The sequence below is a fragment of the Pseudonaja textilis genome, chromosome 1 (assembly GCF_049901715.1).
Source record: "Pseudonaja textilis isolate UNSWEBS1 chromosome 1, rPseTex1.2, whole genome shotgun sequence".
NCBI classification, from domain to species: domain Eukaryota; kingdom Metazoa; phylum Chordata; class Lepidosauria; order Squamata; family Elapidae; genus Pseudonaja; species Pseudonaja textilis.
The window spans coordinates 224,279,260-224,304,916 of NC_141990.1; the positions used below are offsets into that span (position 1 = coordinate 224,279,260).

Below are 25,657 nucleotides of genomic sequence, written 5' to 3' on the forward strand. Positions count from 1 at the left end.
GATTCCCCTGGCTTTATTTCCTATCCTTCCTGCCAAGCACCATGAATCATAATCTTTACAAAGGCTAAGGCTGTGCTGGGAAGTAATTGAGGTTTGACAGATAGCTTGAATGGCAGGGTTTAACCATCTGTCAAAATTCACTTTGGCATGCAAGTGTTTTGAGTTGGTGCATTGGAAATGAGTTTGGCTAACTGCTGAGCAATTATCTCCCATTGCTGCTGTCAGTTAGCTAGTATCAGGTTTATTTTGAAGCTAAGGTAGGTTATGTGCCACAGAGCATTAAATGTGTGCTCAAAATAAACCTGATTCACAGCAGATCATCGCTGTGGATGACTAAGCAGAAACAAAGCTGGTTTCACTTCTCAGGCTTCTCCCTTTGATGAACCCTCTTTCAAAGCCAAGACTTCTGGTTCAGTTTGGGGAGAGTGCGGTTTGAAAGAATCACACAATTCTTCTTCCACAATCAAAAAGTCCTTGGAGATTAGTATCCAGGGACTGGCAGGAGAATAGTATGAGCCTATCAACCTAGAATGATCAATAGGTGCTTAGGAACTTCACCTGCCAAGTGTAGATCCATCTTCTAGGAGTTACTTGGCTTCACCACCCTTTGAATGACCAATGAAGTGTCTTAGCTTGTATCTGCAGTAAAATTATTATGTTTCCTGCTGCAGAGGAAAACAATATTTTAAGAGCAGAAAAGCTAAGTCTGAGTTAATGCTGCCTGTGGTGATGGGTTGGAGATAAGAAAAAAACAGCATCATGGGAGAGGGCAGAGTAAAGACTTGAAATACCTGATTGTAAATGTATTAACAGCGGCTAGGATTGTATTTGCTAAAAACTGGAAAATTGAGAAAATACCATCACAGGAGGAAATCATTAAGAAAATATTGGAATGTGCTGAAATGAGTAGATTGACATTTGAAATTAGAGAACAAGAGGATAAATAATTTTATAAAATTTGGGATCCTTTCTATCAATGGTTAGACAATAAAATACAGTAATGAAATATGTAGACTTTTAGAAAATAAATATATAAAGATGTACTTCTTTCTTATTATATCTACAAAATGATTTTAGGATAGATTTGGGATGATAATATGAACTGTTATAAAATAAACTAAGTAAATTATGATTATCTTGTAAAACATGAATGAATAAAAGTATAGTCAAATGATTGATTAATAATGATACTAAAGTATTTAATTTTTGATTGAAAATATGAGATTATATGCAATGTAATTGTAACTGAAGACTACGAAATGGAAGCACAAAACAATTTGTAAATCAGCCGGCACACTGTATGTACACATATGGAAGATAGCTTGATGTTTTTATGTTTTGTTTGTTTATATTTGTTTTTAAAAACCAATAAAAAATTTTAAAAAACAGCATCATGGGGATATATCAGAACAAGGATTGTTGAGGAATATTTCTTCATGATTAAATTTAAAGGTCTTTGTTTTGATTTATTGCACATCCTGATGTTTTGCATTATCAGTGGCAGCTAAGCTTCATCTGCAAAGCCTTGGAGAAGATACGGATCCTTATAAAACATCCTTTTTTATATATTACAGATCTGATGCCATTGAAGAGACTAGACACTTGTCTTTCAACAGTTTTTAATTACTGAAGAGAAATGATTGAAGAAAACCACACAAAGATGGCTGAATTTATTTTGGTAGGTTTAGTGGATAGTCCAAAGATGGAGCTGCTGTCTTTTATTGTGATACTAATTATCTATTTAATTACACTGACTGGCAATCTGGGGATGATCATATTAATCAGAATAAGCTCTCAGCTTCAGAGCCCTATGTATTTCTTCCTCAGTCATTTGTCTTTCTTAGATTTTGGGTATTCTTCAGCCATTGCCCCCAAAATGTTAGCAAACATACTGGCAGACGAGAAAAGCATTTCATATGCTAATTGTGCTGCACAGATGTATTTTTTCATTTTCTGTGCAAGTACTGAGTGTATCCTCTTGGCAGTGATGGCGTATGATCGTTACGTGGCTATCTGTAATCCTCTCCTCTATGTGGTTACCATGTCCCCCAAAGTGTGTACTGTGATGGTGGCTGGATCTTACCTCATTGGCTTGGTGAATGCAGTGACACAAACAGCTTCTACCTTTCAGCTCTCTTTTTGTGACTCCCATGTCATCAACCATTTTTTCTGTGATGTTCCCCCTTTGCTGTCTCTTTCTTGTACTGACACAAGCATCAACGAAATGGTGCTCTTTGTTTTTGCAACAATCCTGGGAATATTTACTTCAACAGAAATTATGGTGTCGTATGCATTCATCTTGACAGCAATCCTACGGATTAATTCATCTGAGGGGAAACAAAAGGCTTTTTCAACATGCGCCTCCCACCTGGCAGCTGTAACCATCTTCTATGGAACAACGGTCTTTATGTACCTGCGCCCAAGTTCCAACTATGTTCTGGATCAGGATAAATGGGCTTCCGTCTTCTATACCATAATGATTCCAATGCTGAATCCTTTGATCTATAGCCTGAGGAACAAGGAAGTCAAAAATGCCTTGAGAAGGAGGCAGGCACTGGAGATGGCTTTCTTAAAGGGCATGAGATGTTTATGAAAGCAGACAAACTGAAGCATTTTATCTAAATGTATGATCTAATGTGCTGCTCTGTTTAAAATTGGAAGGAAGAAAATTTATCTATATGGAAGGTATTCCTCAAAGCAGGAAACTAACCTGAGCAGGCTTTTTATTTTAATCAAAAAATAAAAATAAAAATTGAGGAAGTAAGGGAAAAAGATGTAGCCTTTTCTAGCTCTACATTCTACCAGTATAACCAAGAATGTATGCATCTAGACAGAGGGGCAAAGGCAGGAAAAAAGACTCGGAGATTATCAACCTCATGAACAAAAAGCAGAGAGAATAAAAGTCAAGTTCAGAACAAATCCCTAACTATACCCTATCTCCTGCCTTTCATAGTTTCCTATGCTAATGCACAACTCCCATAATCTCTTGAAGAACACACTGTCAATCTGTAGGCAAAGGCTTCTTCTATGTAGCTTTTCTTCTATGGGTAGTATCTGTTTAACAAATCCCTTTTCTTAAAGCATCTATCACATAGTCATACTTAATGTAGGTGCATTTAACTTAGGTTTAGTATTCTCATTCGGGAGATTTGATTAGTCATTGATGGATCTCAAACAAGAGTGTTGGGTTTGGCTCTTCTTTCCTACACTTATTGAGAGGCATTCTCTGCTTTTTGCTTGTCCAGTTCATTGCTCTACTTCCAGGTAGGCACAGCTGTCTACAAGTAGAATGACATCTTTTGCTCAGTCTATCTCAGGGGTCAGCAACTCGCAGCTCTGGAGCCACGTGTGGCTCTTTCATCCCTTTGCTGGAGCTCCCTGTCTCTCAAAATATGCATCACAACTGTCAATGTGTGACACCCACTGGCACACTAATTACTGAGCTTTTCAACCCCCGGTAGGTTAACCATGGATAAAACCAAGAAAAGAAAAGTTTCAGAAGAAAACAAAATCTTTAATTCAACTATATATGCTGTTTTACAGATAACAGATAATCAGAATTGGAAGGGACGTTGTAGGTCATCTAGTCCAACCCCCTGCCCAAGTAGGAGACCCACACCATTTCTGACAGATGGGAGTCCAATCTCTTCTTGAAACTCTCAAGTGATGGCATTCCCACAACTTCTGAGGACAAGCTGTTCCAAGGGCAAGCTGGTTGATTTTTCTCACTGCAAGAAAGTTTCTCCTTATTTCCAGGTTGAATCTGTTCTTGTTCAGTTTCCATCCATTATTCCTTGTCTGGCCTTTAGATGCTTCGGAAAATAGCTTGACCCCTCCCTCTCTGTGGCAGCCCCTCAAATATTGAAACACTGCTATCATGTCTTTTGTGGCTGCTCAGGAAATAGTCAGGCATGGGAAGGGTTTTGTGGCTCCCGGTGTTTTCTTTTCTGCGGGAAACAGGTCCAAATGGCGTTTTGAGTGTTTAAGGTCTCCAACCCCTGGTCTATCCCCATGGAGTCAAGAAATGAATACTTATATTTCTGAAAACAAAAACAGAATGATGTAGCTCTGAAGTTAGCAAGCAGAATGAAAGGAAAGAGGAAACCCTCAACTTTCTATGTATGTCTCACTACTCCCTATAGGCAGCTTCTCAATTCCATTGAAATCACGTTTACAAGACTTAATTAATTGTAAATTGAAATGAAATGATATCAAATGAATTTGCTTGAATTTGAAACTGCACCAAAACCATATGACTGAATAAATTAGGCTGTTTTTTTATTATATATTAGAGAGTGGAAAAAGTTATGATTTTGTTTTGAAACCACCTCTTTCCAAAATCTGTCCTTATGCAGAATGGGGAAAAAGATAGTTATTTTGCATATTCTGTTTAATGGATTGAATTTAGTTTCTTGAATGGAGACTTCATTGGCAAATAAGATTATAATATGTATTAACTTCCTTTACCGCCCAGATTCATTTTTGGTGAGATGGGCAGCTATAAACATCTGATAAACAAACAAATAAATAAATCTTTGTGCTAGAATTAAAAAATAATTGGCTATTAATCATATTCACTTGCTAATGGAGAACTATATATCAACTTCATGGTTTTAATAATGGGACAACAGAACATATTGGGTGGAATATTATCTATTGCTCTGGATTTGATGAACTCTGAACAGGAACTTATTTAAGGAACAGCGATGTTCTTTTTCTTGTTCTCAGTGAAGTCTAAAGTGTTTCTCAAAAACGGGTTTTTCAGAGGTCAGGATGGTGGAATTTGATTCATGTTGGGGGTATTTCAGAGAAATTATCAACTCCTTTAGCTCAATTATAAACCTATTTCCATTAATTAAGGGCACTGTTTGATTCAAGCCTACATCTTTTGTTACAAAGAACAATATGGTAATGTTCATCCATTGCAGCAGAAGACATACGCAAAGATGTATGTTTCATAGGAAAAATGACAAGTTACCATTGTAAAATGCAGCTGTTAGAATTAGAATTAATTAGAATTAAAATGCAGCTGTTAGAATTAGCTGTTAAAGATATATTCAGCTTTTTTAAAAAAGCTTCCCTTCTAAGACATATTAAATTTTAAGTGGCTAAGAATTAAGTTATAAATAATTCTGTGATGCCAAAATTGCCTTTCCTTCTTCTTTTACTGAAACCCAAGTCTACTACAGAACAAAGCAAGCAATTTTATAATCAATTTTATTATTATTTAAAGAAGCTGGCATAAAATATACATGAATCGTTAATCACACAAACTCAAGATAATGGTAAAAATGATTGTTTACCCATCTATCAAAGCAAACAGACGAGAGAATTAAGGACCAAGTCTGAAATGGAGTTCAAGAGGTTGAGGGGTGGGGTGGCCAGTGATTATGATTGTTTATATTCATCCAGTAATTTACATTTCTTGATTGGTGGTCAATGTAGCAAAATATTAAAATATTCACAATTTTAATTCTTGATAATATTTCCAGAATATCAAAAGTCCAGTGTTACAGCTAATTTTTCCAAGAATCTTAGTCTTTTGACAAATATGTCACTTCATCCATACGATTGGTTCTATTTACTATTTCCCAAAACAAATTATGTTTCTTTGTGGAATTCTTGCTTGTCATTCTTTCTTGGAATGTTGTTATGATTTTAGTTATGAATGTGTCTCAACCTTGTCCATTTTAAGATGCATAGATTTCAACTCCCAAAATTTTGCAGCTGAAACATTGGGTGACTACAGGGGCAAAAATATCTTCATCTCCTAAAGAGATTAAAAGAGAGGAATTCCTATTCTGTACCAATCAGAGAGAATATTTGTAGCTCAGGCTTGAATTGTAGAATCCTTGGTGCCCTCTGGTTGTTTTCTTGTAGATGTTTACCATTTAGGTAATATCAAGAATTCCATAATCCTATTCTGTGTTTAAAAGAATGGGAGAACATTCTTCTCCTGGTTATTTCATTTGAGCTACTGGAAAGCAACAAAAAGCCATCAAGCTATCATTTCCATTATAGACTGGGAAGCTTAAGAACTAGAAAGCAGAAGGCCAAAAGATCTGCCCAATAAGGAAATGGAGAAGAAAGAAAGAAAGAAAGAAAGAAAGAAAGAAAGAAAGAAAGAAAGAAAGAAAGAAAGAAAGAAAGAAAGAAAGAAAGAAAGAAAGAAAGAAAAACTTTGCAGCAATTTCAGTAATGAGCCTATACTTATGCATATAAGTATGGATGATAAGACACAGACCCTTTTAATTCCTGGGAGGGGATATAGGCCCACAGGCCAAGACCCCATTCTAGACTGATGTCATCAAACTCTTACAAGCACCAACATGTCAGAGCATATTTAATATTGTTGAGATACCTAAGTTTCATTCAGAATGTCCCCCAATTCTCCATACCATACTAAACATGACTAAAACTTCATTTCTATGGGTTTTGGATACTATTTGAGTTAATTACTTTTAGTTTGGAGTTACATGCTATGCAGCAGTGGGATTCAACTGTTTTTATCACCGGTTCTGTGGGCGTGGCTTGGTGGGCGTGTGCAGAAGGTTTGATACTGACCTCCTGCTAACCTGCACTCTCCCTGTCTCTTCAACAGCTGACACACGGCAATCTGCTGTGCCCTGTGAAGCAGCTGAGCTTCAAAAGCAGGAAATAAAGGTCAGTATACAGCCAGGGTGGGTAGGAGGACTTAGCAGTTGATAATCAGAGTGAACCAGTTTGCTCACAGATGATCCTTGGAGCTACCAGTTTGCTGAACCCAGCCAAACCAATAGAATACTGATGCTGTTAAGTTTGAGCAATGAGAGGCTGAACCACAGCATGAGTGCAACAGTACTTTATTTACAAATAAAGGGCTGACCGTGCTTGCCAAGCCTGGAACTGGCTCGCAGCAATCAGCGGCCAGTTGGACCCCGCAGCCTGCTTTTATAGCTGGCTGCTGTGGAGAACTGACCAATGGGAATGGGGGAAATAACGCCCACACAAGTGAGTGGACCTGAGTGAGAACTCCTAGAGTCCTCAGGACATAACACCCCTTCCCCCAGATGCAACACGCATAGTCCTTGAGGTAGATGGGGGTTTGTGTTGGCGCCCGGAGCGGCGCAACTCGGGAACATTGTCTGACTGTTCGGCATCAGTCTGTGACGGTTGAGTGGGCAAAGTGTCACCAACACTCTCTCTGGACTGGACATCCTCGAAACCACCGGGTTGGTTTCTGGAGTCAAACTCGTGGGTTGGATCCGGTTGATCAACTCTCTGGGCGCTGTTGTTCGGGTTTGGGCTGACTGGAACGACCGCTGGCGCAGACTGGTCACTGGGTGCGATGTGGCTGGGTGGCGGATGGGACGGTTCCCCTTCGACTGGAGACTCTGGATCCTTGTTTGCGAGGTTGCTGAGGCGCCTTCTGAGTTGGTCTATGTGTCTCCTCCAGACGCGACCGTCCTCCAGCCTGACTCTATATGATCTCGGCCCGGTGATCGGCGATGACTTCGCCCGAATCCAAAGTGGGTCCCCAGCGAAATTCCTGGCGAATATCGGCTCCTGTAACATAAAATGTCTAACCCCCAAGTGGAAGCGAGGGGAGAGTCAGGGCAGTATTGTGGGTGCAGTCTATCCAATACAGTCCTCAGGCGTCGCCCATCAGAAGTTCCGCTGGGGACTTATTGGTGACTGCACAGGGGGTTGAGTGCTGGCTCATCAGGAACCGTGAGAGTTTGTGGTGCCAGTCATCTCTGCCAAACCTAGCGAGGGCCTCTTTGGTGGTCCTGACGGCCCTTTCAGCCAACCCATTACCGCAGGGTGGAATGGGGCTGTTAAAATGTGGCGAATGCCTAGGTTGGCTGCAAAACGCTGAATTCTACTGATGCGAACTGTGGGCCATTATCGGAGACCAAGGAGTCGGGTAGCCCATGGGTAACGAACAGGCGCATAACACGTTGGTGATTGCTAGTGTGGTTGTTGTGGATAGCTGCGCCCACGTCTATCCACTTGGAATAAGCATCCACGACCACTAGGAACATCTTTCCATGCACGGGCCGCCAGATCGATATGGATTCTCGACCAAGGGGCGCTGGCGTTCTCCCATCTGGTAGGAGTGGCGATGGGGGAGCAGGACGGGATTCCTGGCAAATGCTGCAGGAACTTACCCACTTGACAATGTCCTCGTCTAGACCTGGCCACCATACGAGCTGCGTACAACGCCTTCATTCTCACAATGCCGGGATGTCCCTCGTGCAACGCCTCCAGGACTCGGGCACGCAGCGAGGTCGGAATGATCACCGAAAGTGCCCCACAGTAGACAACCCTGCAAACTGGACAGCTCCTGCATGCGAGTCTTAAAGGGTGCGACTTGTTATCAACATTGCCTCCCGGCCACCCCCTCCTCACCCAGTCGAGCACCTGGGCGAGCGCTTGGTCTGCCTTGGTTTTGGCGGCGATGTCAAGGGCGGTGATGGGCAGGTCCAACTGGGTGATTTCAAAAATGGCATTGACAGGAGCTGGCCTCAGCCGGAGCGGGTAAGGGGCAGCGACTGAGTGCGCAGCGTGGGATAGAGTTTTGCCCGGGCGGTGGATAAGTTTGTATGAGTAGGCCGCTAGAAAAAGCGTCCACCGTGTCATCCGAGGGGAGAGGACTTGAGGTGTCTGTTTGTCGCCGGCCAGTAGGCCCAGGAGGGGTTTATGGTCGGTGACCAGTTCAAGAAGTGGCCAAAAGGAATTCGTGAAACTTTTTCACGGCTGCAACAGCTGCTAGGGCTTCCTTGTCTATTTGGCTGTAATTTCGCTCCGTGGCCGAGAGCGCCCTGGAGAAAAAGGCGATGGGGGCCTCGGCGCCATTGGCGAGTCAGTGACTAAGGACCGCCCCAATTCCAAAAGGGGATGCGTCTGCTGCCAGTACTAAAGGAAGGTTGGGGTCGAATTGGATGAGCACTGCCTCTGACGTAAGTAGTGATTTGACGGCGTTAAACGCCTGGTCTTCTTTGTGCCCCAGTGCCACGGTGACTTTTTGTCTAGTAATCTGTGTAGGGGTTCGGCTACTGAGGCTTTATGGGGCAAGAAGGATGCATAAAGTTTAGGAGTCCCAAGAAAGCTTGTAGCTCCGCTTTTGGAGGTTGGTGTGGGAGCTTCGTGGATCGCCCTGACCTTGGACTCAGGGGGTGAATGCCAGAGGCATCAATTTTATAACCCAGAAAGTCCACCTGTCTAGTGGCAATGGCGCATTTTTCTTTTTTTAACTTGAGGCCATGCTGTCTGAACCTCTCTAACACTGCTCGCACTCTCTGGAAGAGTTGGGGTCTGTCCCTGGCCGAGACCAAGATGTCGTCAAGTAGGGTACTACACCAGGGAGGCCCTGTAAAATCCGGCCCATGAGGGATTGAAAAATGCCCGGGCAACACTTACGCCAAATTGGAGACGCTTGCATCGGAAGGCACCCTGTGAGTGACGATGGTCTGAAGTTCCGCTGTTTGGTTATCAACAGGGAATTGTTGATATGCTTGAGACATGTCCAATTTAGCAAAAATACTGCCCGGTTCGAATGTATGCAATAAATGCTGAATGACGGGCACAGGATAGGCGCTAACTTGTAAATATTTATTGATTGTTGTCTTGTAGTCCGAGCAAATTCTCAGGCTACCATCTTTTTTAGGGTGTGACAATGGGCCTCTCCCACTTGGCGAAATCTGTTGGCTCAATGACCCCTTGTTTTAGTAGTTTATCCAATTCAGCGTCTAGTTTTGGTCGAATAGCAAATGGAACTCTACGTGGTTTTAATCTGATTGGGGCTGGCTGGGGGTCAACGGTGAACGAGATGGGGGTTCCATTATAACACCCCAGCTCCTCGCTGAACACATCTGCGTAGTCAGCGAATAAGGAGTCAGTGTCTGAGGTTGAGACAGCATGGACTCCTGTTAACCCTAGGCCGAGGTGGGGAAACCAATCGAGCCCCAATAAGGTGGGTAGGTTGCCGTTAACTACCACTAGAGGTAGGTGGCCTTTAAAAGCTCTAAAACTGACAAAGAACTTGCCTCTGCCGATCACGGGAATGGCCTTCCCCTGGTAGTCCTTCAGACCGAACTGGCATCTCTGGAGCCGGGTAGTAGATAGGCTGGGGTGGAGTCTCTTGAGGGTGTTCCACGAGATTATTGAGAGCGCTGACCCTGTGTCAACCTCCATGTGGCACGGTTTACCTTCTAGGGAAACGGAGAGAGAAATTTTACTAACAGAGTGGCAAGTACGCCTGGCAAGGCGGTGCGTGCGACAGTTTAATACTTGCCTCTGTGGTCCCGAGTGTGAGGACGGGGTCTTTGTGCAGCGCTTTGGGGGCTTCGCAGACTCTCGCAATGTGCCCCTCTTATGGCAGTTGTTGCAAACGGCTCCTTTAAACTTGCAGGTGGCCCTTTGATGTGATCCCCCACAGGCTAGGCACAGCGTGATGTGCTTGGGTGGACCGGTGTATTCTTGTTTGGCCCCTACCTGCGACCGTCTGTCATTGGTGAGGCGATGGACATCGCTTCTCATCGTTGTGGGCCTTCCCTCCGCTTCCACCTCTTCGGAATGGACTGGGAACGCTGCTAGCTTGGCGCTTGGGCCCTGAATTTCGGTGGCTGAGTTCGTAGCTAGCTCGGTTGCTAGGGCCTCCTCTACGCTTGCGCGAGGTTGAGGTCTTTCTTAGCTAGCATGTCCTCTAGGTATGTTCCAAACCCGCAGTGCAGGGCTGCTGTTCTGAGGGCGGCCATATATTGGTTGATGGTCTCCTTACTTGATTGCTTCCTCATTCGGAACGTGAACCTCCTGGCGATTTGTGAAGGTCTGGGAGCGTAGTGGTTTGTGAGGATCTCAAGCAACTCGGACCACGGAACGTTTTTAATTCTCTCGGCACCACGAGTGCTGCAGCGGTATCGTAAGCGGTGGCTCCGCAGTAGATTAGGAAATAGGATTTTTTCGATGCTCTCCGCATCCGACAGGCCGACCGCATCGATGTAATGGTTGAAACGGTTCTTATACGATTCCCACTTCTCTTCGTCTGGTTTAAACGCCGGGAATACTGGATTGGAACTCATGGTGCTGGAACGGCTGGGCTACCTGCGGAGAAATCTCTGGGTTACCACGTTGGCTGCTAGCCGTTGGAGGTGTCTTGATTCGCGCCAAAAAAGTGGGCGTTAGTGACTCTCTCAGCGCTGTGCTGTGATTCCTACTGGCCCGAAATTCAAATGACACCCGCTTGAATTTCGCGCCAAATGCAGAGCGCTGCGGCTCGCAGCGCTTCACTTTCCCGTAGCGAGGCTAACAAGCGGCTACAGACGCTTCTAACTATTTGACTCAGACCGCTTTCTCTGGCTGCGGATCTGCGTTTGCTCTTTGATCGCTGTTTCGCTTAGCTGACCGCTCTCTCTGGCTGCGGATCAGCGTTTCCCCTGTTGCCAACCGATCGCTCTCTCTGGGCGGTAGATCGGTGGCTAGTGACTCAGCGGTTGCAAGGTGCATCTGGTAGCTATCCCATCCTCGTCGCCAGTGTTAAGTTTGAGCAATGAGAGGCTGAACCAGAGCATGAGTGCAACAGTACTTTATTTACAAATAAAGGGCTGACCGTGCTTGCCAAGCCTGGAACTGGCTCGCAGCAATCAGCGGCCAGTTGGACCCCGCAGCCTGCTTTTATAGCTGGCTGCTGTGGAGAACTGACCAATGGGAATGGGGGAAATAACGCCCACACAAGTGAGTGGACCTGAGTGAGAACTCCTAGAGTCCTCAGGACATAACAGATGCTATGTTTTCTTGTTGGTTAATGTGACTTAGAGTTGAAAATGGTTTGATGTTTGATTTTTGAGCTACCTAAAATTTATTGTGAATCACTTACACATATTCATTTACAGACTCACTTGTACACCCTGCTAATAAACATACTGACCATTCTCTATCCATCTGCTGAATCACACCAGAACACCTGCATTCCTTTCCCACATGTCAACAGAAGCAGATTAAAAAATATCAGGATGAGATGGGTTAAATGGTAGCTCCACTGGAAAGAGAAGGCTACAGGTGAGGGGGATAAAGGATAAATTTGTAGTGAAACAGCCTCTCCAACTGTTTCAACTCCTTCCCTCAAAATGACGCTATAGAGCACTGTACACCAGAACAACTAGACACAAGAACAGTTTTTTCCCCAAAAGCCATCACTCTGCTAAACAAATTGTTATGTCCTGAGGACTCAAGGAGTTCTCACTCAGGTCCACTCACTTTGTGTGGGCGATATCCCCCCATTCCCATTGGTTGGTTCTCCCCAGCAGCCAGCTATAAAAGCAGGCTGCGGGGTCCAACTGGTTGCTGATTGTTGCGAGCCAGTTCCAGGCTTGGCAAGCATGGTCAGCCCTTTATTTGTAAAATAAAGTACTGTTGCACTCATGCTCTGGTTCAGCCTCTCATTGCTCAAACTTAACACTGGCGACGAAGGTGGGATGGCTACCAGATGCACCTTGCAACCGCTGAGTCACTAGCCACCGATCCGTAGCCCAGAGAGAGCGGTCAGCTAACAAAACGAGTGATCAAAAAGAGCAAACGCAGATCCGCAGCCAGAGAAAGCGGTCTGAGTCAAAAAGTTAGAAGCGCCTGTAGCCGCTTGTTAGCCCCGCTTACGGGGAAAGTGAAGCGCTGCGAGCCGCAGCCGCTCTGCATTTGGCGCGAAATTCAAACGGGTGTCATTTGAATTTCGAGCCAGTAGGAATCACAGCACAGCGCTGTAGAGAGTCACTAACGCCCACTTTTTTGGCGCGAATCTAGACACCTCCAACGGCTAGCAGCCAACGTGGTAACCCAGAGAGAGAAAGAGAGGTTAGCAAAAAACCTCTCCAGAGCTGATATCACTAGTAACTCACGAGCGCCGTAGTCCCAGAGAGATTTTTTCCGCAGGTAGCCCAGCCGCTCCAGCACCATGAGTTCCAACCCAGTATTCCCAGCGTTTAAACCAGACGAAGAGAAGTGGGAATCGTATAAGAACCGTTTCAATCATTACATCGATGCGGTCGGCCTGGCGGATGCGGAGAGCATCGGAAAAATCCTATTTCCTAATCTACTGCGGAGCCACCGCTTTACGATACTGCCGCAGCACTCGTAGCGCCGAGAGAATTAAAAACGTTCCGTGGTCCGAGTTGCTTGAGATCCTCACTAACCACTACGCTCCCAGACCTTCACAAATCGCCAGGAGGTTCACGCCCGTATGAGGAAGCAATCAAGTAAGGAGACCATCAATCAATATATGGCCGCCCTCAGAACAGCAGCCCTGCACTGCAGGTTTGGAACATACCTGGAGGACATGCTCCTCGATCAATTAGTTTGTGGGGTCAAGGATCTCAACCTACAGAGGCGACTGCTAGCTAAAAAAGACCTCAACCTTGCGCAAGCGGTAGAGGAGGCCCTAGCAGCCGAGCTAGCAACGAACTCAGCCACCGAAATTCAGGGCCCAAGTGCCAAGCTAGCATCGCTCCCAGTCCATTCCGAAGAGGTGGAAGCGGAGGAAGCCCAAACGATGAGAACGATGTCCATCGCCTCACCAACGACAGACGGTCGCAGGTAGGGGCCAAACAAGAATACACCGGTCCACCCAAGCACATCACGCTGTGCCTAGCCTGTGGGGATCACATCAAAGGGCCACCTGCAAGTTTAGAGGAGCCGTTTGCAACAACTGCCATAAGAGGGGGCACATTGCGAGAGTCTGCCAAGCCCCCAAAGCGCTGCACACAGACCCCGTCCTCGCACTCGGGACCACAGAGGCAAGTATTAAACTGTCGCACGCACCGCCTTGCCAGGTGTACTGGCCACACTGTTAGTAAAATTTCTCTCTCCGTTTCCCTAGAAGGTAAACCGTGCCACATGGAGGTTGACACAGGGTCAGCGCTCTCAATAATCTCGTGGAACACCCTCAAGAGACTCCTCCCCAGCCTATCTACTACCCGGCTTCAGAGATGCCAGTTCGGTCTGAAGGACTACCAGGGAAGGCCATTCCCGTGATCGGCAGAGGCAAGTTCTTTGTCAGTTTTAGAGCTTTTAAAGGCCACCTACCTCTAGTGGTAGTTAACGGCAATCTACCCACCTTATTGGGGCTCGATTGGTTTCCCCACCTCGGCCTAGGGTTAACAGGAGTCCATGCTGTCTCAACCTCAGACACTGACTCCTTATTCGCTGACTACGCAGATGTGTTCAGCGAGGAGCTGGGGTGTTATAATGGAACCCCATCTCGCTCACCGTTGACCCCAGGCAGTCCCAATCAGATTAAAACCACGTAGAGTTCCATTTGCTATTCGACCAAAACTAGACGCTGAATTGGATAAACTACTAAAACAAGGGGTCATTGAGCCAACAGATTTCGCCAAGTGGGAGACGCCCATTGTCACACCCTCAAAAAGATGGTAGCCTGAGAATTTGCTCGGACTACAAGACAACAATCAATAAATATTTACAAGTTAGCGCCTACCCTGTGCCCGTCATTCAGCACTTATTGCACACATTCGAACCGGGCAGTATTTTTGCTAAATTGGACATGTCTCAAGCATATCAACAGTTCCCTGTTGATAACCAAACAGCGGAACTTCAGACCATCGTCACTCACAGGGGTGCCTTCCGATGCAAGCGTCTCCAATTTGGCGTAAGTGTTGCCCCCGGGTATTTTTCAGTCCCTCATGGAGCGGATTTTACAGGGCCTCCCTGGTGTAGTACCCTACTTGGCGACATCTTGGTCTCGGCCAGGGACAGACCCCAACTCTTCCAGAGAGTGCGAGCAGTGTTAGAGAGGTTCAGACAGCATGGCCTCAAGTTAAAAAAAAAAAAAATGCGCCATTGCCACTAGACAGGTGGACTTTCTGGGTTATAAAATTGACGCCTCTGGCATTCACCCCTGGAGTCCAAGGTTAGGGCGATCCACGAAGCTCCCACACCGACCTCCAAAACGGAGCTACAAGCTTTCTTGGGGCTCCTAAACTTTTATGCATCCTTCTTGCCCCATAAATCCTCAGTAGCCGAACCCCTACACAGATTACTAGACAAAAAGTCACCGTGGCACTGGGGGCACAAAGAAGACCAGGCGTTTAACGCCGTCAAATCACTACTTACGTCAGAGGCAGTGCTCATCCAATTCGACCCCAACCTTCCTTTAGTACTGGCAGCAGACGCATCCCCTTTTGGAATTGGGGCGGTCCTTAGTCACTGACTGCCAATGGCGCCGAGGCCCCCATCGCTTTTTCTCCAGGACGCTCTCGCCACGGAGCGAAATTACAGCCAAATAGACAAGGAAGCCCTAGCAGCTGTTGCAGCCGTGAAAAGTTTCACGAATTCCTTTTGGCCACTTCTTCTGAACTGGTCACCGACCATAAGCCCCTCCTGGGCCTACTGGCCGGCGACAAACAGACACCTCAAGTCCTCTCCCCTCAGATGACAAGGTGGACACTTTTCCTAGCGGCCTACTCATACAAACTTATCCACCGCCCGGGCAAAACTCTATCCCACGCTGACGCGCTCAGTCGCTGCCCCTTACCCGCTCCGGCTGAAGACCCAGCTCCTGTCAATGCCATTTTTGAAATCACCCAGTTGGACCTGCCCATCACCGCCCTTGACATCGCCGCCAAAACCAAGGCAGACCAAATCGCCGCCCAGGTGCTCGACTGGGTGAGGAGGGGGTGGCCGGGAGGCAACGCGTGATAACAAATTCGCACCCTTTAAGACTCGCATGCAGGAGCTGTCCAGTTTGCAGGGCTGTCTACTGTGGGGCACTCGAGTGGTCATTCCGACCTCGCTGCGTGCACCCGAGTCCTGGAGGCGTTGCACCAGGACACCCCGGCATTGTGAGAATGGGCGTTGGCACGCAGCTACGATGTGGTGGCCGGGTCTAGACGAGGACATTGTCAATTGGGTAAGTTCCTGCAGCATTTGCCAGGAATCCCGTCCTGCTCCCCCCATCGCCACCCCTACCAGATGGGAGAGCGCCAGCGCCCTTGGTCTAGAATCCATATCGATCTGGCCGGCCCGTGCATGGAAAGATGTTCCTAGTGGTCGTGGGCGCTTATTCCAAATGGATAGACGTGCACAGCTATCCACTTCCACCACCACAAAACGAGTGATCAAAGAGCAAACGCAGATCCGCAGCCAGAGAAAGCGGTCTGAGTCAAAGTTAGAAGCGTCTGTAGCCGCTGTTAGCCCCGCTTACGGGGAAAGTGAAGGCTGGGTGCCGCAGCCGCTTCTGCATTTGGCGCGAAATTCAAACGGGTGTCATTTGAATTTCGAGCCAGTAGGGAATCACAGCACAGCGCCTGTAGAGAGTCACTAACGCCCACTTTTTGGCGCGAATCTAGACACTTGCAACGGCTAGCAGCCAACGTGGTAACCTTAGAGAGAGAAAGAGAGGTTACAAAAAACCCTCCAGAGCTGATATCACTAGTAACTCACGAGCGTCAGAGTCCCAGAGAGATTTTTTCCGCAGGTAGCCCAGCCGTTCCAGCACCATGAGTTCCAACCCAGTATTCCCAGCGTTTAAAACCAGACGAAGAGAAGTGGGAATCGGATAAGAACCGCTTTCAATCATTACATCGATGCGGTCGGTCTGGCGGATGCGGAGAGCATCGGAAAAATCCTATTTCCTAACTACTGCGGAGCCACCGCTTACTTATACCGCCGCAGCACCGTGAGCGCCGAGAGAATTGAAAAACGCCCCATGGTCCGAGCTGCTTGAGATCCTCACTTCAACCACTACGCCCTCCCAGGCCTTCACAAATCGCCAGGAGTGTTCACGCCCAGATGAGGAAGCAATCAAGTAAGGAGACCATCAATCAATATATGGCCGCTCAGAACAGCAGCCCTGCACTGCGGGTTTGGAACATACCTGGAGGACATGCTCCTCGATCAATTAGTTTGTGGGGTCAAGGATCTCAACCTACAGAGGCGACATGCTAAAAAGACCTCAACCTCGCGCAAGCTGGTAGAGGAGGCCCTAGCAGCCGAGCTAGCATACTTAACTCAGCCACCGAAATTCAGGGCCCAAGTGCCAGCAGCATCGCTCCCAGTCCATTCCCAAGAGGTGGAAGCTGAGGAAGCCTCGCAACGATGAGAACGATGTCCATCGCCTCACCAATGACCAGACGGTCGCAGGTAGGGGCCAAACAAGAATACACCGTCCACCCAAGCACATCACGCTGTGCCTAGCCTGTGGGGGATCACATCAAAGGGCCACCTGCAAGTTTAAAGGAGCCGTTTGCAAATAACTGCCACAGAGGGGGGCACATTGCTAGAGTCTGCTAAGCCCCCAAAGCGCTGCACACAGACCCCGTCCTGCACTTCGGGACCACAGAGGCAAGTATTAAACTGTCGTACGCACCGCCTTGCCAGGCGTACTGCCACACTGTTAGTAAAATTCTCTCCGCTTCCCTAGAAGGTAAACCGCGGCACATGGAGGTTGACACAGGGTCAGCGCCTCAATAATCTCGAACACCCTCAAGAGACTCCACCCCAGCCTATCTACTACCCGGCTTCAGAGATGCCAGTCCGGGTCTGAAGGACTACCAGGGGAAGGCCATTCCCGTGATCGGCAGAGGCAAGTTCTTTGTCAGTTTTAGAGCTTTTAAAGGCCACCTACCTCTAGTGGTAGTTAACGGCAATCTACCCACCTTATTGGGGCTCGATTGGTTTCCCCACCTCGGCCTAGGTTAACAGGAGTCCATGCTGTCTCAACCTCAGACACTGACTCCTTATTCGCTGACTACGCGAGATGTGGCTCAGCGAGGAGTCAAAAGTGTTATAATGGAACCCCCATCTCTTGCTCACCGTTGACCCCCAGGCAGTCCCAATCAGATTAAAAATCCACGAGAGTTCCATTTGCTATTCGACCAAAACTAGACGCTGAATTGGATAAACTACTAAAACAAGGGGTCATTGAGCCAACAGATTTCGCCAAGTGGGAGACGCCACTGTCACACCCTCAAAAAGATGGTAGCCTGAGAATTTGCTCGGACTACAAGACAACAATCAAATAAATATTTACAGTTAGCGCCTACCCTGTGCCCGCTATTCAGCACTTATTGCACACATTCGAACCGGCAGTATTTTGCTAAATTGGACATGTCTCAAGCATATCAACAGTTCCCTGTTGATAACCAAACAGCGGAACTTCAGACCATCGTCACTCACAGGGGTGCTCTTCCGATGCAAGCTGCCTAATTTGGCTGCAAGTGTTGCCCTGGTATTTTTCAGTCCCTCATGGAGCGGATTTTGGCAGGGCCTCCTGGTGTAGTACCCTACGACGACATCTTGGTCTCGGCCAGGGACAGACCCCAACTCTTCCAGAGAGTGCGAGCAGTGTTAGAGAGGTTCAGACAGCATGGCCTCAAGTTAAAAAGAAAAGCGCCATTGCCACTCAGACAGGTGGACTTTCTGGGTTATAAAATTGACGCCTGGCATTCACCCCTGGAGTCCAAGGTCAGGCGATCCACGAAGCTCCCACACCGACCTCCAAAACGGAGCTACAAGCTTTCTTGGGGCTCCTAAACTTTATGCATCCTTTTTGCCCCATAAAGCCTCAGTAGCCGAACCCCACACAGATTACTAGACAAAAAGTCACCGTGGCACTGGGGCAAAAGAAGACCAGGCGCTTAACGCCAAATCACTACTTACGCCAGAGGCAGTGCTCATCCAATTCGACCCCAACCTTCCTTAGTACTGGCAGCAGACGATCATCCTTTTGGAATTGGGGGGTCCTTAGTCACCGACTTCGCCAATGGCGCCGAGGCCCCCATCGCTTTTTTTTCTCCCAGGACGCCTCGCCACGGAGCGAAATTACAGCCAACAGACAAGGAAGCCCTAGCAGTAGCTGTTGCAGCCTAGTGAAAAAGTTTCACGAATAATCCTTTTTGGCCACTTCGAACTGGTCACCCACCATAAGCCCTCCTGGGCCTACTGGCCGGCACAAACAGACACCTCAAGTCCTTCCTAGGATGACAAGGTGGACACTTCTCCTAGCGCCTACTCATACAAACTTATCCACCGCCTGGCAAAACCTATCCCACGCTGACGCCCAGTCGCTGCCCTTACCCGCCTGGCTGAAGACCCAGCCCCGTCAACGCCATTTTTGAAATCACCTAGTTGGACCTGCCCATCACCGCCTTTGACATCGCCGCCAAAACCAGGCAGACCAAACGCCGCCCCGGTGCTCGACTGGGTGAGGAGGGGTGGCCGGGAGGCAACGCGATAACAAATGCACCCTTTAAGACTCGCAGCGGAGGCTGTCCAGTTTGCAGGGTTGTCTACTGTGGGGCACCCGAGGGTCATTCTGACCTGGCCAGCACCCGAGTCCTGGAGGCGCTGCACGAGGGACACCTGGCATTGTGAGAATGAAGGCGAGTGCCACGCAGCCACGTGTGGTGGCCGGGCTCTAGACGAGGACATTGTCAATTGGGTAAGTTCCCGCAGCAGCATTTGCCAGGAATCCCGCCCTGCCCCCATCGCCACCCCTACCAGATGGGAGAGCGCCAGCGCCTCTGGTCTAGAATCCATATCGATCTGGCCGCCCCGGGCATGGAAAGATGTTCCTAGTGGTCGTGGACGCTATTCCAAATGGATAGACGTGGCACAGCTATCCACCTACCACCACACTAGCAATCACCAACGCTGTTAACGCGCCTGTTCACACATGGACTACCCGACCCTTGGTCTCCCGATAATGGCCCACAGTTCGCATCAGTAGAATTCAGCCGCTTTTGCAGCCAACCCAGGCATCGCCACATTTTCACAGCCCCATTTCACCTCAAGTAGTAATGGGTTGGCTGAAAGGGCTGTCAGACCACCAAAGAGGCCCTCGCGCAGGTTTGGCAGAGATGACTGGCACCACAAACTCTCACGGTTCCTGATGAGCCAGCACTCAACCCCTGTGCAGTCACCAATAAGTCCCCAGCGGAACTTCTGATGGGCCGGGCGCCTGAGGACTGTGGCTAGATAGACTGCACCCACAATACTGCCCTGACTCTCCCTCGCTTCCACTTCGGGGGTTAGACATTTTATGTTACAGGAGCCGATATTCGCAAGGAATTTCGCTTGGGACCCACTTTGGATTCCGGGCGGTTCACGTCGCCCACCGCCGAGATCGATAGAGTCAGGCTGGAGGATGGTCATGCGCCTGGAGGAGACACATGATAGACCAACTCAGAAGGCGCCAGCAACCTCGCAAAACAAGAATCCAGAGTCTCCAGTCAAGGGGAACCGCCTCATCCGCCGCCCAGCCACACCGCACCCAGCGACCAGTCTGCGCCAGGTCCAAACAAGAATACACCGGTCCACCCAAGCACATCACGCTGTGCCTAGCCTGTGGGGGATCACATCAAGGAGCCACCTGCAAGTTTAGAGGAGCCGTTTGCAACAACTGCCATAAGAGGGGCACATTGCGAGGAGTCTGCCAAAGCCCCAAAGCGCTGCACACAGACCCCGTCCTCACACTCTCGGACCACAGAGGCAAGTATTAAACTGTCGCACGCACCGCCTTGCCAGGCGTACTGGCCACACTGTTAGTAAAATTTCTCACGCTCTCTCCGTTTCCTCTAGAAGGTAAACCGTGCCACATGGAGGTTGACACAGGGTCAGCGCTCTCAATAATCTCGTGGAACACCCTCAAGAGACTCCTCCCCAGCCTATCTACTACCCGGCTTCAGAGATGCCAGTTCGGTCTGAAGGACTACCAGGGAAGGCCATTCCCGTGATCGGCAGAGGCAAGTTCTTTGTCAGTTTTAGAGCTTTTAAAGGCCACCTACCTCTAGTGGTAGTTAACGGCAATCTACCCACCTTATTGGGGCTCAATTGGTTTCCCCACCTCGGCCTAGGGTTAACAGGAGTCCATGCTGTCTCAACCTCAGACACTGACTCCTTATTCGCTGACTACGCAGATGTGTTCAGCGAGGAGCTGGGGTGTTATAATGGAACCCCATCTCGTTCACCGTTGACCCCAGGCAGTCCCAATCAGATTAAAACCACGTAGAGTTCCATTTGCTATTCGACCAAAACTAGGCGCTGAATTGGATAAACTACTAAAACAAGGGGTCATTGAGCCAACAGATTTCGCCAAGTGGGAGACGCCCATTGTCACACCCCTCAAAAAAGATGGTAGCCTGAGAATTTGCTCGGACTACAAGACAACAATCAATAAATATTTACAAGTTAGCGCCTACCCTGTGCCTGTCATTCAGCACTTATTGCACACATTCGAACCGGGCAGTATTTTTGCTAAATTGGACATGTCTCAAGCATATCAACAGTTCCCTGTTGATAACCAAACAGCGGAACTTCAGACCATCGTCACTCACAGGGGTGCCTTCCGATGCAAGCGTCTCCAATTTGGCGTAAGTGTTGCCCGGGTATTTTCAGTCCCTCATGGAGCGGATTTTACAGGGCCTCCCTGGTGTAGTACCCTACTTCGACGACATCTTGGTCTCGGCCAGGGACAGACCCCAACTCTTCCAGAGAGTGCGAGCAGTGTTAGAGAGGTTCAGACAGCATGGCCTCAAGTTAAAAAAAGAAAAATGCGCCATTGCCACTAGACAGGTGGACTTTCTGGGTTATAAAATTGACGCCTCTGGCATTCACCCCCTGGAGTCCAAGGTTAGGGCGATCCACAAGCTCCCACACCGACCTCCAAAACGGAGCTACAAGCTTTCTTGGGGCTCCTAAACTTTATGCATCCTTCTTGCCCCATAAATCCTCAGTAGCGAACCCCTACACAGATTACTAGACAAAAAGTCACCGTGGCACTGGGGGCACAAAGAAGACCAGGCGTTTAACGCCGTCAAATCACTACTTACGTCCAGAGGCAGTGCTCATCCAATTCGACCCCAACCTTCCTTTAGTACTGGCAGCAGACGCATCCCCTTTTGGAATTGGGGCGGTCCTTAGTCACCGACTCGCCAATGGCGCCGAGGCCCCCATCGCCTTTTTCTCCAGGACGCTCTCGGCCACGGAGCGAAATTACAGCCAAATAGACAAGGAAGCCCTAGCAGCTGTTGCAGCCGTGAAAAGTTTCACGAATTCCTTTTTGGCCACTTCTTGAACTGGTCACCGACCATAAGCCCCTCCTGGGCCTACTGGCGGCGACAAACAGACACCTCAAGTCCTCTCCCCTCAGATGACAAGGTGGACACTTTTCCTAGCGGCCTACTCATACAAACTTATCCACCGCCCGGGCAAAACTCTATCCCACGCTGACGCGCTCAGTCGCTGCCCCTTACCCGCTCCGGCTGAAGACCCAGCTCCTGTCAATGCCATTTTGAAATCACCCAGTTGGACCTGCCCATCACCGCCCTTGACATCGCCGCCAAAACCAAGGCAGACCAAACGCTCGCCCAGGTGCTCGACTGGGTGAGGAGGGGTGGCCGGGAGGCAACGTTGATAACAAATTCGCACCCTTTAAGACTCGCATGCAGGAGCTGTCCAGTTTGCAGGGCTGTCTACTGTGGGGCACTCGAGTGGTCATTCCGACCTCGCTGCGTACCTGAGTCCTGGAGGCGTTGCACGAGGGACACCCGGCATTGTGAGAATGAAGGCGTTGGCACGCAGCTACGTGTGGTGGCCGGGTCTGAGACGAGGACATTGTCAATTGGGTAAGTTCCTGCAGCATTTGCCAGGAATCCCGTCCTGCTCCCCCCATCGCCACCCCTACCAGATGGGAGGCGCCAGCGCCCCTTGGTCTAGAATCCATATCGATCTGGCCGGCCCGTGCATGGAAAGATGTTCCTAGTGGTCGTGGACGCTTATTCCAAATGGATAGACGTGGCACAGCTATCCACGACCACCACACTAGCAATCACCAACGTGTTAATGCGCCTGTTCGTTACACATGGACTACCCGACTCCTTGGTCTCCGATAATGGCCCACAGTTCGCATCAGTAGAATTCAGCCGTTTTGCAGCCAACCTAGGCATTCGCCACATTTTCACAGCCCCATTTCACCCTGCGAGTAATGGGTTGGCTGAAAGGGCCGTCAGGACCACCAAAGAGGCCCTCGCTAGGTTTGGCAGAGATGACTGGCACCACAAACTCTCACGGTTCCTGATGAGCCAGCACTCAACCCCCTGTGCAGTCACCAATAAGTCCCCAGCGGAACTTCTGATGGGCCGGCGCCTGAGGACTGTATTAGATAGACTGCACCCACAATACTGCCCTGACTCTCCCCTCGCTTCCACTTCGGGGGTTAGACATTTTATGTTACAGGAGCCGATATTCGCAAGGAATTTCGCTGGGGACCCACTTTGGATTCCGGGCGAAGTCATCGCCGTCACCGGGCCGAGATCGTATAGAGTCAGGCTGGAGGATGGTCGCGTCTGGAGGAGACACATAGACCAACTCAGAAGGCGCCTCAGCAACCTCGCAAACAAGAATCCAGAGTCTCCAGTCGAAGGGGAACCGTCTCATCCGCCGCCCAGCCACACCGCACCCAGCGACCAGTCTGCGCCAGCGGTCGTTCCGTCAGCCCAAACTCGGACAACAGCGCCCAGAGAGTTGACCAACCTGATCCAACCCACGAGAGCTCGACCCCAGAAACCAACCCGGTGGTTTCCGAGGATGCCCAGTCCAGAGAGTGTCGGCGACACTATGCCAAGCTCAACCGTCACAGACTGATACCAAACAGACAGACAATGTTCCCGAGTTGCGCCCGCTCCGGGCGCCAACACAAACCCCCCATCTACCTCAAGGACTATGCGTGTTCGCATCTGGGGAGAAGGGGTGTTATGTCCTGAGGACTCAAGGAGTTCTCACTCAGGTCCACTCACTTTGTGTGGGCGATATCCCCCCATTCCCATTGGTTGGTTCTCCCCAGCAGCCAGCTATAAAAGCAGGCTGCGGGGTCCAACTGGTTGCTGATTGTTGCGAGCCAGTTCCAGGCTTGGCAAGCACGGTCAGCCCTTTATTTGTAAAATAAAGTACTGTTGCACTCATGCTCTGGTTCAGCCTCTCATTGCTCAAACTTAACACAAATAATTCCCTCAACACTGTTCAACTATTTACAAAGTGTGCACTACTATTACTGTTAATCTTCTCACCACTCCTTATCACCCATCCCCTCCCACTTGACTGTTTCCTAGCATGATTTGATTGTTGATTGTACCCTATGACTATCATTAAGTGTTGTACTTTATGATTCTTGATCCTTAACAAATGTACCTTTTCTTTATGTATACTGAGAGTATTTACACCAAGACAAATTCCTTGTGTGTCCAATCACACTTGGCCAATATTCTATTCTATTCTATTCTATTCTATTCTATTCTATTCTATTCTATTCTATTCTATTCTATTCTATTCTATTCTATCCCAAACAACAGATTAATCTTCAGGCTGACTTTCAAAGAAACCCAGCCCTTTGCCCCTCCTGCCTATGCAGTAAGTAATTCCTATGTTTTCAACAGCTTGTGTTCTTATCAGCTAATAGAAGATTCCATTTTCAAGTAATTATTATAATTATTATAATTATAAGTAATTAGGAGAAAATTAAACCTCCTATGGAAAATAGGTAAGAGATGAAATATTTCCATGTTACTTTAGATCCATTTAGATTTGAAAAGACTTGAAAAGCAGGAGAGGTCTGCTGCAGATTTTTTTCTGCTAAGAAATTTCATTTTGTGGGATCCGGAAGTTGTGCTTTTTCTTCTGTGGCTCTATCTATTCTACCACATCATTCCCTCCAAGGTGAGATTGGCTGCATCCTTGTTAGCCTTCCAAAAATGCTTCACACAAGAAGCTTGCAAGGTGGTTGAATGCTGTTAAGTGACTGTTATTCTCCTGGGATTTTGACTTTTTTATGTTTTTGTTTTGATCATTTTATTTTGGTGTTTTAAATTGGTTATGTTGTTGTATTTGTTGCTGCGTCTGGATGCTATGAAGAGTCACATTATGTGAGTGGCCATATAAATTTAAATAAACAAATAAAATTGTTAACTCAAAATGGGAGGGGGAACATCCTCCTCTCCCCCTTTCTTATATTTGTGCACTGCCAAACCTAAGCAGACATTGGTAATTTATAGACTAATAATTAAATCACCCACAAATTAATAAAATATATTCAGGAAGATAAGTATAAACAAAGCATTCACAGTAAAACACACCCATGAAAATAAGAATTATCAATTATCAATTAAAATCCCCACTGACACTCTGATACAACCACTATGACATTACCATAGCGATATTACCTAAATTGCTCTTTGTTAATATTACTTCCAGCACATTGAGGTTACATTATTCATAAAGCAAGGGCGAATGTTTGACTATTTTTTAAAAAGTAGTAAAAATACAACATTCTGAATGAATGTTTTTTTCCCCTTCAGATAGGCACTCACATTCCACCTGTTTATGGATTACAACTGGCATCCATGATCACCATTACTCCAAAGCAAAGTACCCCCAATTTAAAGAGAAAGGCAATTTATTCCTGGAGAAACTTAGGCCCCCTCATGAAGTTCATAGAGAATTTTTGGCTCAGATTTCTTCTCGTAGCCTTCCTTGTTATCGCAAGGATGAAATGGGGGTGAGCATGAAACATGATCGGAATAGGACTGAGGTATTTATGAACTGCTTGTGGACTCCCTAGAGATCTGTAATAGTGTGGGAGCTAAGGGTGGTAGACTTGTAAGTTGATCTTTAGGTA

The 25,657-nt window shown here is 47.7% G+C and overlaps 1 protein-coding gene across 1 annotated transcript; it reads left to right on the plus strand.

The window, feature by feature from the left end:
- Positions 1-1,636: 1,636 nt before the first annotated feature.
- Positions 1,637-25,600, plus strand: LOC113448840 (olfactory receptor 5AR1-like). The gene is made up of 3 exons (XM_087926353.1): positions 1,637-2,546; positions 11,066-11,125; positions 25,338-25,600. The coding sequence occupies exons 1-3, from the start codon at positions 1,637-1,639 to the stop codon at positions 25,598-25,600; spliced, it is 1,233 nt and encodes a 410-aa protein (XP_087782479.1).
- Positions 25,601-25,657: the final 57 nt, after the last annotated feature.

Excerpts from the sequence above, each read along its gene's own strand:
- LOC113448840 (XM_087926353.1), top strand. The coding sequence starts at position 1,637 with ATGATTGAAGAAAACCACACAAAGATGGCTGAATTTATTTTGGTAGGT. Across the intron at positions 2,547-11,065 it reads CAAAAATGCCTTGAGAAGGA|TGCTGGAACGGCTGGGCTAC; the intron begins GGCAGGCACTGG and ends TGGAACTCATGG. Across the intron at positions 11,126-25,337 it reads TACCACGTTGGCTGCTAGCC|ATAGGCACTCACATTCCACC; the intron begins GTTGGAGGTGTC and ends TTTCCCCTTCAG.